Raw genomic sequence first — 14528 nt, 5'->3', positions numbered from 1 at the left:
TGGGTTTATGTGAGTGGTGGTGAGTCCATGAGGCGTGCTCACGTCTGCTGGGGTTGATTAAACAGTTCCTCCTGTGCATAATGCTTCTCCGGGCTTTGGTGGGGGTCATATGGTACCTTTCTTCATGAATCGGTGGGAGAATATTCTGGCAAGAGTTCCATATGCGTGAAGACACAGAAGGAAGGGAGTGTGTTTCCTGGACTTGCAAATGGAGAATTCCACACTTGGAGGACTGGCAAAGACCTTGAGAAAGTTCTTGGTCCAGCCCCTGAACCACTGGTATATGCTTTCTCATCACAAAAGAGATAGTTTCTTTGTCTAAAACTTGGTACAAATTAGTAGTAAATAAAACACCCATAATCCTGCCTAATTGGTAAGTTTAGCCTAGTTTTTGGTGAACCCTTTGGTAAGGCAGTTTATGTCAGTTGATTCTAGTTGGAATTAATGAATTCCTGTAACGTTTGGGCTAATAAGACTATCATCTGAATATCTCTTCACATATTAGTTACCTTACATGAGTTATTCCCACTGGTTACTACATCATCTTCAAAAGTGAAGCTTTTTCCTGTTGCCATCTTGTTTCATTTTGTGTTCCTAATTCACATGTTCATGCCCAGGTGCCACCAGAAGCCCAGGCACATGATGCAGTTATATCTGTTAGAGCACAGCTGTTGTTGCGCTGGGCTCTTCTAATGACTTCGGCTTAGAGATGGGCAACAAACGTGGGCAACGGCGTGGGCAGTTGGTCCGAAGCCGGTAGGACCAGGGATGGCATTCATGTCTCACCTAAAGCTGTTCAGATCCTAAAAAATGTTCAACACTGCCTCCAAGATCAAACGTCCTCTGTGGGCTCTGCCATTTTGTAACTGCTACGTCTGGGCAGTTATTGCCTGCCTCTTCTGCTTCTGAAAGTTGAGATTTAGTGAATTTTTATAAAGTCTTTCTCCGTAGAATTGCTTATCTTCTGGAAACCTGGGTTTACCTCAGAAACACGCAGATGTTTGAAATAAAGCCTCTAAAAAGTGCTTTGGGATCATACTGTCGCTGCATAACCTACAGCTGTGCTGAATTGTTAGGGAGCATCCAACGGCCAAGGGGTAACAGCTGCAGGCTTAGTGCTGCGGGCACGTAAATGAGGCTCAGCTCAGGCACCAACACCGTAATAAAGGAGCGAAGCCGGCGGGGATGCCCAAAAAAGATGTGGGATTTTTGTCGGCTTGGATCCATTTTCATCCTTTAACGTGCTCTCACTCAAGTTCTGACAGATTTTCTCTATGTTCCACTTCTGAAGGGAATAATCTTCCTGCATAAGTATCTTCCTTAGTATAAGTTTCTGGGAAATGTTGGCCCTTTCAAGTTACGTGAGCCCCATGAGAGCACTGCTTCCAGTCAGAGTAGCCCACCATTCACCTAGAAATACCTGCGTTCCACCTAAATACAAACTCATTTCCCTCTTCCTGTCTCCTGCAGCCAAGACCTGGACACTTAGGAAATGACTTCTGGCTTGTTAAAGCATGTTGATTGATAGTTTTTCAATAAAAACATATCACTGCTTTTCTCCTGAGATCTTGGACTTGTAAATTACACTCAGATATTATTCTGAATTTACTTTCTTGAAGTCAAGGAATGTCATAAGAACCTCTTACCAAATACCGTGTTTCTACATAGTGATTTAAAAATATATAAACAGTTTCAGTAAGTTAATTTTCAGATAACTGAAGCCCTCTCTTTTGTTGTTAAACCTTTTTTTTTTTTTTTTTTGTGAGGAAGATCAGTCCTCAGCTAACATCCACGCCAATCCTCCTCTTTTAGCTGAGGAAGACTGGCCCTGAGCTAACATCCGTGCCGACCTTCCTCCACTTTATGTGGGACACCGCCACAGCATGGCCTGACAAGTGGTGCGTCGGTGAGAGCCCGGGATCCGAACCCAGGCTGCCAGCAACAGAGTGCGCGCACTTAACCGCTACGCCACAGGGCCAGCTGCCTGTTAAACCATTTATTGATGGAAATCTTTGTAAAATTTCTTATATAGCTGTAGAGTTGAGAGAGTGGCATTTTTGTTTGTTTATTTTTCTTTTACTATCTCATCTATGACTTAGATTACAAACTCTTCTGTAATAACATGAAACTTGTCTGGAGATGACTTAGTTAATGTCTAGACTCAGGCTATCCTGATTTCTGAGCAGTGGGGTCGAGTGATTTGACTGCGTCCCCTTGTCTGTAGCTGTCAGTTGGCTGCTCTCAGCTGCACACGTGGGCCGTACCCATTCTGTGTCAGCTGATGGTGTGGCCTGGGGGCTGAGGGTCTTATGGTCGTAGAGAAGCAGCTATGGTACAGTGTGCTGCGTCGTGGCCAGCAGCAGCCTGAGGTTTCACCTTTACAGCTCTGCTCCTGATGGTTGAAGTTGCCTAATAAATGACCTTTGATTAGGTGATGAAGTGTTGGTATGGTTGGATTACCTCTCTTTTTTCATTTAGTCGTGGAAATGAGAAGGTTGGAGAGCGGGTTATCTGCCTTAGCCTTCTTAGCCTTTCTTAGTACCACACTGACTGTCTACACTTGTGCAACTTTATGGGTGTTGTTCTCTTTCAGAGGAGTCAAACTCAGTCTCCAACGCCACCAAAGCCTCCGTCTCCGAGCTTCGAATTAGGGCTGTCCAACTTCCCCCCACTGCCTGGGGCTGCAGGCCACTTGAAGACAGAGGACTTATTTGAAAACAGGCTATCTAGCTTGCTAATGGGATCATCAAAAGAAAAGGTAAGATAACGTATGACAGGCCTGACCATCTCTAACATTTACTGAGCGCTCATTCATGCCAGGCGCTTTGCCAAGCTCTTTACACATATGATTTTTTTCATACGCAGAAGAGGTTCAGAGAGGGTAAGTGATTTGCAGAGGTCACAGATTTTGAGTGGTTGGGTCAGAGTTGACTCCAGGACTAGACCCTCTTAGTTCCCTGTCTGCCAAGCTTAGAGGTAGAAACCTGTGCCGCGCTGTGCTATGCAGATGCTTTCTCTTACCCCAGAAACTCAGATTGCACTTTTATTGGTGTTATTTAGGACTTTCCGTTATTTTACAAGTCGGCAGAAAAAAACAGAAAAATCTGAATTATACCAGAAGTAATATAATTTTTAGTAATGTATACGAATAACAAGAAGCCCGGAATAACTTTACTGTAATACTGGTGGCTTTTGGTGAATTCTTTAGGCTGCTAAACAAGTTGCTTTCACTCTTCTGCAATGATTACAATCCCAAGAGTCAGCTTGCGCTGCAGAAGTCGGAGGGTATGAGTTTCCAGTGCTTATTCTGGGTTCTCTGTAGTTGACAAGGAGGGATTTGTCCTGCAGCCAGGAGTGGTGTTGACGGCTCTGTCGTTCTTCACCTGGGCACAGGTGCCCAGGAAGGCTGTGTCAAGTTGCTGTGGGAGCGTGCCTCTCCATGCGAGTTCTCAGCCAGGCTGTACACCACAATCACCCTTCGTTTTTTTCCAATGGAAATGCACCCACCACCACCCTGCCTACCACCCCCAGACCTAAGGAGTCAGAACCTCTGGCCTCTGGAGTGGGAAGGCACTGCCCTGCAGCCGCATCCAGACCATCTACACTTACAGAGCACCACAAAGCCCTTAGGCACCAGGCCAGGGCTTACGGTGGGATTTTACAGCCAGGGGTTTAATCCTCTTCATACTGGTATGTGGTTACTGCTCCTATTTTTAACCTTCGAGGTTACGTGGTTTCTAAGGTTCTGTATGTTATAATAACAATCACATATTAAATTTGGCGTGTCTTGTACATTAGTTTAAGCCTTAAACTTCCAAACTTCCAAAATAATTTTTGAGTTATAAATGCCTTATAGAATGATGTTAGAAAATCAGTGCAGTTTAAAGATCTGAATTGTAGTTTTCAAACTGATCTTCCTCCCCTGGGTGGTGGGCAGGGGAGCAGGACAAGCAGGCTTCCACCCTACTTCAAAAACATTAACTACTATTTGTTACATTTTGAGTTTCTGTGTAAAATTTCTTTTGAAGAAAGATTTGTTACTTTTTAAAAAGTCTGATCCTGGTTCCACAGCCGGGTGAAAGAGTCTACATCACTGCTTCTCGGTGGAGGACCTATAGCAGCTTTTTATGGTGCCTTGACCCTCGAGTTTTAGAGCTGGCAGGGAAGGGACTTAGCAGCTGTGCAGGGAGACCTGAGATGTGCATTGGGGGCACCCCTGACTCCCATGTAGTGCAGCTGTGGTCTACATTCCAGGTGCCAGGACCGAACATGTCCTGGATTAAATGAGCTTTTACAGTAAGGTGTTTTCCATTCCCATGTTCCCACCAACGCTGAGCTTAAAATCGTGAAAGATTATGGTTCTCAGAGAGGGCCTCTTGTCTCTGGTCACCCCCGCTGAGGGCAGAGGTATGGAGCTAGTGTCATTTCATTCATCTCACTCCCTCGAGAAGCTCTCATTTCAGTTCACTTCTGAACTGTAAAAGTAAAATGTTAAGAACATGTCTTTTTGCACCTAGCCACACTTCCAATTATTTATTTGCTCTCCTGCCTTTTTTGTTAATTACACAACGTGAAGAAGACTGTGTATATGAGCTGTCCCTGCACATGGGGTTCACTGACTGGAGTAAGAACATCTGGTGTTAGTCAGGTCTTTGCCTTGTGACTGTGGACAAACTAACTTAAACATGCTAAGCCTCAGTTTCCTCGCCTGTTAAATCAGAAGAGTTAAGACACCTGCTTCTAGGGTTTTCTTGTAAATTCAGGTGAGAACTGCTGTCAGCACCTGCCACCCACCTCAAGGCACTCAAATTTATGTCGGTATGGAGATGTTGATCTTTTTGGGTTTAGTTATAAGACTGAGTCATTGAATTGTGTTAGGAACTCTCGTTTTAACAGACATTTGAGTTTTCATTATATGTCAGGCACCAGGGTGTGAGAGGTGAATAAGGTGTTTTTGATATCTATTCAATTAAGAAAACAAGTTTGCTGATAATTATGATGGAAGCACAGAAGAGAGGGTCCGAGACATACAGGAAGACGGGGGAGGGCTCTGTAGGCAGGACAAACTTGGGCTTGTTTCCTCGTGCTGCCAGCTGGCAGTGTTTGCCAGCTCTGCTCTCCTCCGCAGGGTCCACTCATTCAGCACCAGGCAGAGCCGCCCCTCCACCCCCACGACGAAGGCGGGAAGCCGTCAGACGGTTGCAGTCACTGGCATGTTTAAGATCATTATGACAAAGATCTGACAAATGCTTCTGTACCCAATTATAACTATTATCCTGATGGTTTTCAGAGCCTCAATGCGGATGCAAGCACGAACACTCCTCCCACAGTGACCCCCAGAGAGCCCTCAGTGCCAGCGCCCTGCACTGTGTCAGCCACCTGCGCACGCTCCCCTTCCCCTGCCCACCTCCCCGAGTAAGTAGCTGTCTTCTGTCTCGTTTCCACGTTGACTGGTTGGAATTGCTTTTAGTGTGCGAGAGATTCAAATGTTGGGTGGCATTTTTACAGGGATCCCAAGGTGGTCGAGAAGCAGAGGGAAACCCCAAGTGTGGACAGACTTCCTTCTGCCCTGACTGCAACTGCGAGTAAATCAGTACAGGTGAACGGCGCTGCCACGGTACGTGCCCCGCCCACCTCTCACCACCCCATGGAGACACATGGTGTGGGAGAAAGAGCTCCTTCTCTGCATCAGCTTATTCGCAGTAAATCGAATTTGATGGGTTTTTAACTTGTGTGTGCGCGTGTTGTGCTTTCTGTACAGAATACCTTGGATATTTGCTAATAATTTTCACTTAACTACCTGGTTATTTCTCATTACCATAGCCATGGGATCTTCTATTTCAGTGCCACTAGAGTGCGGTTGTCTTTTTGAGTAGACAGTCACAGGATTCCAGCTCCTGTCCTCTGTAGGACCTGTGATCATGTAAGAATGTGCTGTCAGTAACAGACACTGAGAACAAGATAGGCACAGCCTGCCCGCCCCGCTCCTGTGGGGCCCAGCACACTGCCTCCAGCTCCTCTTCCTCTCCTTCCCTCTGGGGTGAATCTGCCTTTTTATTCTGATTTGTGTTCTCCTAAATTTGATCTCCATGAGCTTTGTCATGTAGATTTGGGAGTTAAACTCTTACTGTCTTCCAGGTTGAATCCTTAAAAAAAATTTTTTTTTAGGGGCCGGCCCCGTGTCTTAGCGGTTAAGTGCGCGTGCTCCGCTGATGGCGGCCCGGGTTCGGATCCCGGGCGCGCACTGATGCACTGCTTCTCTGGCCATGCTGAGGCCGCATCCCACGTACAGCAACTAGAAGGATGTGCAGCTATGACACACAACTATCTACTGGGGCTTTGCGGAAAAAAAAAAAAATTTTTTTAGGTTAAAAAATTATTTTACAAATGGTGTATGGAGGTGAAATAGTTTTTACTCTTCTGTCATTTAGTTTTCATACTTTCACTTACCCGAAAACCCTCTTAACTATTTTTTTTTAGTTTTAACTGTCTTCACCTTTCCTGAACCCATATCTCCAGCCCTCGCTAGTTTCAAATGTGCTCAGAAATTTTTTAAAGATGATTTTTGAAGTTCATCTGTAGGTGATAGGCTGTGCCTTTTTCCTGGCATTCCAGGAAGCCTGTGCTGTGCTGAGTGGCGATGTGTTTGGCAGGGACCATGGGCAGAGAAGGCAGATGTTGCCTCTGCCTTTTTCTAGGGGTGTCTGGTTTTCTTAGGTCTCCTTTTAGGTTTCCATGTGGCTCAGGAATCTGTAAAGGCCAAATGTTGGGAAGAGTTCAGTCAGCACTTTACATATTAATACCTTTCCTCGTTTCATCCATTTCTACAAGATATTTTTGGAGTATCTTGGAGGGAAAGTTGTGCTGCAGGGAAAACAAAATTTTGTTGAAATGTATGAACTTTTTAAAAGTTACAATACTCTGAATGTGGAGATTTGGTTATGGTTGAGAACTTGTTTACTTTTACCTTAAGTGAACTTTATTTTCGCATGTTGTCACTGGAGACGTCATTTTATGCATGTCATCCCAGAGTTGTGTCTGTTTCCCAGGAATTGCGAAAACCCAGCTATGCGGAGATTTGTCAGAGGACCAGTAGAGAGCCTCCGGCGTCCCCGTTGCAACCCCAAAAAGAACAAAAGCCAAACACTGTCGGTTGTGGGAAGGAAGAAAAGAAGCTCCCTGAGAGAGAGCCCCCTGCCCCCAAGTCCAACCCGGGACCACCCAAAGACCAGAGGAGGCCGCCAGGCCGCCGGCCTTCACCACCGGCTATGGGGAAGCGTCCACACAGAGAACAGAGCACCCCTCCCAAGTCCCCTCAGTGAGCGCCGAGGGCTGGGAGGGCTGCGAGGAGCTGAGGTCGCCACAACTAAGCACTGTCCCACTCGGTACCGAGAATGAGTCGCTGGTTAGGAGCTTGCAGTGTAGATGAGGCCGTTGAGATGCCTGCAAGTTATTTTTCTTCTGTGAGTCGGATTTTCCCCCTCTTGAAAAAATCTATTTTTCAGGATTTAATCAATATAAACCTTATTTTAGGTTGGTGCTTAACTGGAGGTGATGCATAAGTCTGATTTTTTTCAGGATAGAAAATGCATTTATCCTAACGAATTGATATTTTTTATTAAGCCTCCATGTGGCTATGAATGCAAGCTATATATAGTGAGTTTTTCTAAATTAAGTGGAACTATGCTACTTCATTTTTTAAAATAACTGGTTAGCAAGTGCATATCTCTAAGATGTCCAGACCAACAGGTAAGGCTGAGGACAGTAGGATTAAGGGCATGAGGCAACACTATAAGTGTAGCCTGGAGAAAGGATGGGGTCAGATCGAGCCACACACTGGCCTGGGAGTTGTACTTCCATTCAGAATCCTAACAAGTGATTCTAGCATTTTTTATGGGCATAAAATGAGTATAGCCCATTTTTGATCTACTGGGCAAAACGAGCCTGCAGAGAGTGCCCAAGAGAGCTCTGAAACCTCGAGTTTGATGTACTGCAAGCAGTAACCAGCTTCTCACTCCAGTCTCAAGTGGCTAGCTATTATGTAAGATAAATTCAAAGCACAGTGTGAATAGAACTTAAATGAAAACATAAACTTTGTTGCCCACTGACACGTTACTGCAAAGTTGTACCCTGATATTGTTTTGCTCCTGAGAGCTAATAGGGAGGATGTGGGAACCTGCCCTGACTCCCGCATCTCCCCCACGTTAGTCAGCTCCTTTGGGCACCTTCCCATACCTCTGATTCGGCACACGGACCGAGACATTACTTAATTGTGAGAGAATGGTATTTGTGGTGCCCCTTTGGTGGTGGAGGATAAAAATTCCCGCTCTCTTTACCTCCAAGGTGAGGGTCTCATTGATCCCTTCTGGAAGTGCTGCACTCTGAAGAACACGCATGCACTAAAGCTAGCAGTTTATAATAAAGTTAAATATAAATTATTTTGTTTTACAATGCCTAAATTTTTTCTTTAAGTATTCTAAGCAGCAGACGTTAAAATAAGACTATTTCCTGCTAAATGTAACCATACAGTTTATTCCACAAAATGTTATTTAACAAGACTGAGGGGTTTTTTTTAAAAATTATTTCCATCCAATATTTAAAGACTTGAATTTTATTTAAACTTGAAATGACTTTGCCTTAACTTTTGTATAAGACAGCGTAGAGTTGGTGGAGACCGGCCCCTGGGTTGGCGTGAGTGGAGTACAGAGCTACTCAGTTACGTGGGATCTACTGGCACTAGTTTTACTGAGTAAGCATACTGTAGTATGAGAACTAGCAGTAGTGTTTGTAATATACCTTGAAGATCTTAAACAGTTGACCTTTTTCAGATTGTTGAAAACCCTGTAAATGCAGATAGTCAATACTGTATTAAATATGTGCACTTGGAGTGTGTGCTTTGCCTGTACAGTTGTAAATAATCAGAACATATTAAAAAGGTACCCTAAAGAGAAAATCTGATAAAAATTATTGATATATTATAAATGTTGCTATTGAGCTGGATGTAGATAAACTAAATGTTGTGGTTTGAATATTATTTTAATTTGTTGAGGTTTTTTCCTTTTTCTCTTATGCCAGTGTGTTGAACTGATTCTGCCTCTTTGCTGCTGCAAAAGGGAAATGGAAAGTCTTATTAAAGCCTTCAGATGTTTTCATGCTCTTCTTAAAAGTATGTAAATATGTACTAATCATAGCTAATGTGAAAGGGTTTTTGAAGTATAATATTGAAAGCAGAAACTGGCAGGATCTTCAAGTGAAAGTAAAAAAATCATCTACTTAAAATCATAAATAACTAAGTATGATGTCCCCTGCCGGAGGAAAGGGCACCCTGGTGCATTTGACCATCTCCTTCAGAGCGGCTTTCATCACTCAATACCTAGAAATACACACAGTGCTAATATTTTACAAATGCTGGTAAAAGGAACATGGGAATTTATTTCTTTGTGATTGTCAGACTGCTGACTAAAAAATCAGGAACAATTGACCTCTTACACCCAAACTGATGAGTACTGTACACAGAGTTGGAACGGCACGCTCGAAGCCCTAGGAATTCATTAATGTTGCAGTCTTTGCTGGAGGAGGGAGCGGATATTGTCAGCCATCATCATCCCTCAAATCACAAACCCTGTGGAGCCGAGACACTGGTTTTTAATAATGACAAATCCTTTCCCTAGAGGCGGGTGTGTGCTAAAGCCAGCTGTAGCGATCTGCTGTTTGTTGGCAGACAGGATGACGGTGGGCCCCTGTGTTAGCAGCCAGTCGTGTGGCGGGCGAGTGCCTGTGAGGTGCGTGGTGGATTCTGCTGCGTCTGTGCTGCCTCAGTGTGCTGCATTTACTGCTCCCTCAGCCAGTCTGTTGCATCAGGAGTTGAAACCTTGTTCTGATGTGATTTTTATAGCATCCTTTTTAATTAAGCACAGGTGATATGCCAAATAGCTCTGTAATGTCCACAAAACGACCTTTCTGACGTTGCTCTGAGATGTCCCCTCACAGAAAGGAATGGGAGTTCACAACATGAAGCTGTGACGTGGCACACGCAGACAGCAGCTCCGTCACATGCAGCCAGTAGTGTGTGGCTTTCGTACATTTTTAAAAATTTAACTCTTTCCTTTCCCCCAGCAGTATCTCAAGGTATAGAATCAGATACAGCAGTCACAAAGGACATTTTAACTTGTAAAATTGTGTGGTGATGCTTATCATCTGGAAATATAAGAATAAGAATCTGGCTTATTTCACCAGACATGAATTTCAAGTAGAATAGTTGCTTTTTAAGCGTTAGTGTCATGATGTTTCTGATCAGGCCCTCCTGCACTCACATCACTGGTTGTCACTAGCAGGTGGCAAAAGATGTTTTATGTTGCTGTGTTAGTCAGGATTGCTGCAGTTTACTTTGAAAACTGGTTCAGTTTCTCGCAAGGGCAGTGGGTGAGGAAGGTTCGTGCCTGTCTTTGTATCTGCCGTCAGCGCACTGTAGTTAGGGGTCCGTGTGCTTCGAAGCCTATTACGCAGAAAGCAGCAGACAATCGAAGACTGAAGGAGAGCCAACAGCTGCCAATTCACAAAACAGGAGTGTAACATGGAAGCTTTCTTGAAGGTTTTTGTTTTTGTTCTACTTTTTATTAAGACTGGAATCAAGCTTACATGTAAACTATTGGTAATTTAAGTTTCCTTTTGTGTCATTCAGTGTAAAACTGTCTAATTTGAAAAAAAATGTAGGTTATGAAAAATAAAGATTTAGGCACTGTTCAATTTTTCTTTTGATTTTTTTTAATTAAAATTTTCTTGAAGAATGCATCTTTTTTCAAAATAATTTTTTGTCTCTTCCCATCAGTGTACATGAGAATGAAATACGAGTTGCCTCAATTTATATATTTGGATTAAAGGCTTCTCGGCACAGGTGTGAGTTGTGCAGCACGAGGGCTTTTCCCCAGTCGGCTTAATGTTTTAAGGTATTCAGAGTGAGCACTAAAATCAAGTATTCATGAGGAAACAGTTGATTAAATCCAAGGTTTACCACAAAAATAAATATTCCTGTGTCAGGATATTTTCTTATGTTAAATGGCCCTGTCTCTTGTGAGATAACTCCATAAATCTCCAAAAAGATGTCACTTGGAGTTGATGTTAGATCATCGTGGTTTTCAGATTAGAAATGAGCCTCAAAAACAAAGTGATTGACTTATCCCTAAATAATGGTGATGCCAACACTAGTAAAAGGCTGAAAATGGATGAAACTTCTTAGTGTATTATGAATTTAGTGGACAGATGGTCCGATTAGATGTTAATTGCCTGATTTTCCTTTTCTGTGAATTGCTTGTTCATATCCTATTCCCATTTTTCTACTGGGTTATCTTTTTCTTATTAACTTGGTATTCTTTATCTGTTCTTTCTGTCAATCCTTTGTTATATATGTTACGAATATTTTCTCTCAATCTCTACCAGTTGTCTGAACTTTAGAGTACCTTTTATCTTACAGATTTTAATTATCATGTAGTAAAATTTATTGATCATCTCCTTTATGGTTTGAGTGTCTTGGTCTTGTTTATGAAGTCTTTCCCCATGCTGGAGTCATAAAGGTAATCTTTTATGTCTATGTATGTCTTCAGTGCATCTGGAATTGATTGATTTGTATGTGCGTGTATGGTCTGAGGTAAGAACCCAGTTTTACTTTTTGCCACATGGAAAGTTTCTTTTTCCCATCTCACTTATTAGTTTATTATTTCTCCACTGATGTGTAATGCCACTCTTGTTACTTACAGAGTTTGCACATATGCATGCATCTTTATCTAGGCTCTCTATTCTGTACTGTCTATAGTTCTGTTTCCTTGCTGATACCATAGAATTTCATTCACCCGTCATTCTGCATTCCTAAGAATTTCCTTCATAGAACTCATGACACTGATAATTAAATGTGCTTAATGAAGGCAAGAGTTAAGCCCATTTTGATCACCATTGTATCTCCTGTACTTGGTACACTGTCTGCAACATAGTAGATGCTCAATAAATATTTGTTAAAAAGATATTTATTGAGGATGTATTCTCCATGCACAGCACTGGCCTAGGGATTTGGGAAGAAATAGGGTGATGTGTTGATTTGCTATTTCTGCATACCCAACCCAAAACTCTGTGGCTTAAGATGACAATTATACATTGAGATTGGCTGGTGTAGGCTTGGCTCGGCGGCTGTGCTGACCTTGGGCAGCACTTTTTCACAGGCACGTGCGTTGGCTGGACTGGGCCTGGGCCCATTCTCGGGGACGAGGGGTCACACCCTGCTCATCACCGTGTGCGTCTCGTCTTTGGGCTAGCAGGCCAGGCAAGGCATGTTCCTCCATGGCTCTGGGAGTGGTTCAAGAGCCGAACCCCAAATATTTGAATCTCCTCCCCGCCAAGAAATTGAAGTTGTTACCTTTCATTCCTTAGTATATCCACATCTTTTACTAATGTTAAAATCCTATGTTGATCTAAATGATTGGATAAAACTGACAGTTGAAGAAGCACCACCAGCAGATGGCCGTGTGTTGCCGAGCCTGATGAGCTACGAGCCGTTTCTGAACCAAGTAAACTCATGGTCTGCTTAGATTGGGATGTAAGTGGGGTTTTTTCCCCTTTAACACAATGTATTCCAAGTTTACCATAGAGAGGCGGGAGAGGAGGTAAGTCAGTCAATCAGAGAAAGGCACAGCAAGAGGATTTAGGTGACTTTCACAAAGACCTCCCCACTCGGCTTCACTGTTGGCGGAACCAGAGACACCGTGGAGCATGGCTAAGACATTGGGTGCTCAGCTGGATGGGTTAGGAGGCTGGACGGTCTGGGTGGTCGTGCTCTGAGCTGAAATATGATGAGTGTGTCACAAGGAAAGGACGGTGGCTGGACCCGTGGGGGTCAGGATGGTGTTATACAGAAGAGGCCACCTGTTAGGTGTATCTGGAACTGACTAAGGGAGGAAGGGCTTTCCATGGTAGGGGAAGAATGTCCACTAGGCCCCGGGGACTGACAGTTGAGCTTCCAGGAGATGGAAATGCACCGTCAATGGATGTTCCCTGCATGGCAAGGGCCTCCAATACCTGGGTTCATCTGAGACCAGGTTTTCCTTTCAGCCACGGTGGCCAACTTGCATAGCTGAAACTCATTATTTGTTTATTGAACAGTTGTATGCCTGTGTGTGTGTTTATCATGCAGTGTGTGAGGGCTCTCTAGAACATTCACAGGCAAAGCTGGTCCACTCTGAAGGTGGCTGGTCAGGCAGCAGCAGTATGTCAGCTACCCCATCCTAAGAGGGCTCTGCACTTCTGCCAAGGCCATAGGAAGAGTACTTGTTAAAAAACAGACTTCTGGGGGCCGGCCCGGTGGCGCAAGCGGTTAAGTGCGCGCGCTCCGCTGCGGCGGCCCGGGGTTCGCTGGTTCGGATCCCGGGCGCGCACCGACGCACTGCTTGGTAAGCCATGCTGTGGCGGCGTCCCATATAAAGTGGAGGAAGATGGGCACCGATGTTAGCCCAGGGCCGTCTTCCTCAGCAAAAAAAAAAAAAGAGGAGGATTGGCGGATGTTAGCTCAGGGCTGATCTCCTCACAAAAAAAAAAAAAAAAAAAAACAGACTTCTGGCACTATCTCAGGCCTTCTGAACCAGGAGCTCCAGGTGCAAGTTCCAGAGATCTATTAAGACCCAAACGATTGTTGTAATTGGACAAGTTTGGGGTCGGCTGAAGGGATGAAGATCTAAGTATGCTTGTCCTAGGGCCTGCCAGTGGGCACAGACACCGAGGAAGGGCCCTACCCTGTGACCTGCGATGCATCCTAGCACAGAAATATTGGGTTCACCATGTCTTCCTCTGAGAAACTGAGTTGTCAGAGATTGAAAACCAGGTGGCTGGCTGTGGGATATGTGGCTGAGATCTCCGGGGAGGCCAGTGGCCCGCGAGGCTGAGAGCTAACAGCCCATCATGGAGCTTTCACTTGCATTCCACACAAAATAAATCCTGTCGTTCTTTAGCGACCTGGACTGAATCTCTCTCTGTTACTTGCAGCCAGAAGAGCCCAACTAAACATCAAGAAAAAACCAGGGATGTGGGATATTAGAGCTGGCTACCAAGGCCTGCCCACGGGAGACTTCAGGTCCCGACACCTAAGGCCAGGCAGCAGCTAGGCTCCCAGCTGCCTCTCCTCGGACCCACCCAGAGTCCGGCTCTAAGGGACCCAGCGCGGAGAGCGGCAGAGGAAGTTTCCCAGCACTTAGCAGTTAGAATTAATTGGCAAAGAGAATCGCTCTGAGCCGGGGCCCTAACTTGCTCTTGCAGGAGCCAGGACTACAGCCCTGTGCACAACACTGGTAGAAACCACACCAAGAAAAACTTTATCTTGGGACAAGCTTCCAAATTAGCATGAGCCTAACCACTCCTGCCATGAACATGGGGCTGGGGGGGTGGGGGCAGTGCTGGCTCACCTTGTTAAGGATGTGGGAGTGGTCCCCCAGCACACCAGCTGCTGTTGAGAAGAATGGTCAAGAGGTGCTTTTGGTTTATAGGCAATCGAG

General features: G+C 44.6%; 1 protein-coding gene across 2 annotated transcripts in view; it reads left to right on the top strand.

Moving 5' to 3' along the window:
• The window catches only part of LARP4B (La ribonucleoprotein 4B), a 101162-nt gene extending 90416 nt beyond the window's left edge, over nucleotides 1-10746 (top strand). For both annotated transcript variants that reach the window (XM_058532333.1, XM_058532332.1), the window contains 4 exons: nucleotides 2594-2758; nucleotides 5291-5415; nucleotides 5509-5617; nucleotides 7050-10746. In XM_058532333.1, the coding sequence (XP_058388316.1) occupies nucleotides 2594-2758; nucleotides 5291-5415; nucleotides 5509-5617; nucleotides 7050-7322 (672 nt within the window). In that variant the 3' untranslated portion in view covers nucleotides 7323-10746. The remainder of the gene's footprint in view (nucleotides 1-2593; nucleotides 2759-5290; nucleotides 5416-5508; nucleotides 5618-7049) is intronic.
• The last annotated feature ends 3782 nt before the right edge of the window (nucleotides 10747-14528 follow it).

Source organism: Diceros bicornis, chromosome 36 (genome assembly GCF_020826845.1).
Source record: "Diceros bicornis minor isolate mBicDic1 chromosome 36, mDicBic1.mat.cur, whole genome shotgun sequence".
NCBI lineage: Eukaryota > Metazoa > Chordata > Mammalia > Perissodactyla > Rhinocerotidae > Diceros > Diceros bicornis.
This window is presented reverse-complemented; position numbering and strand designations above follow the sequence as displayed.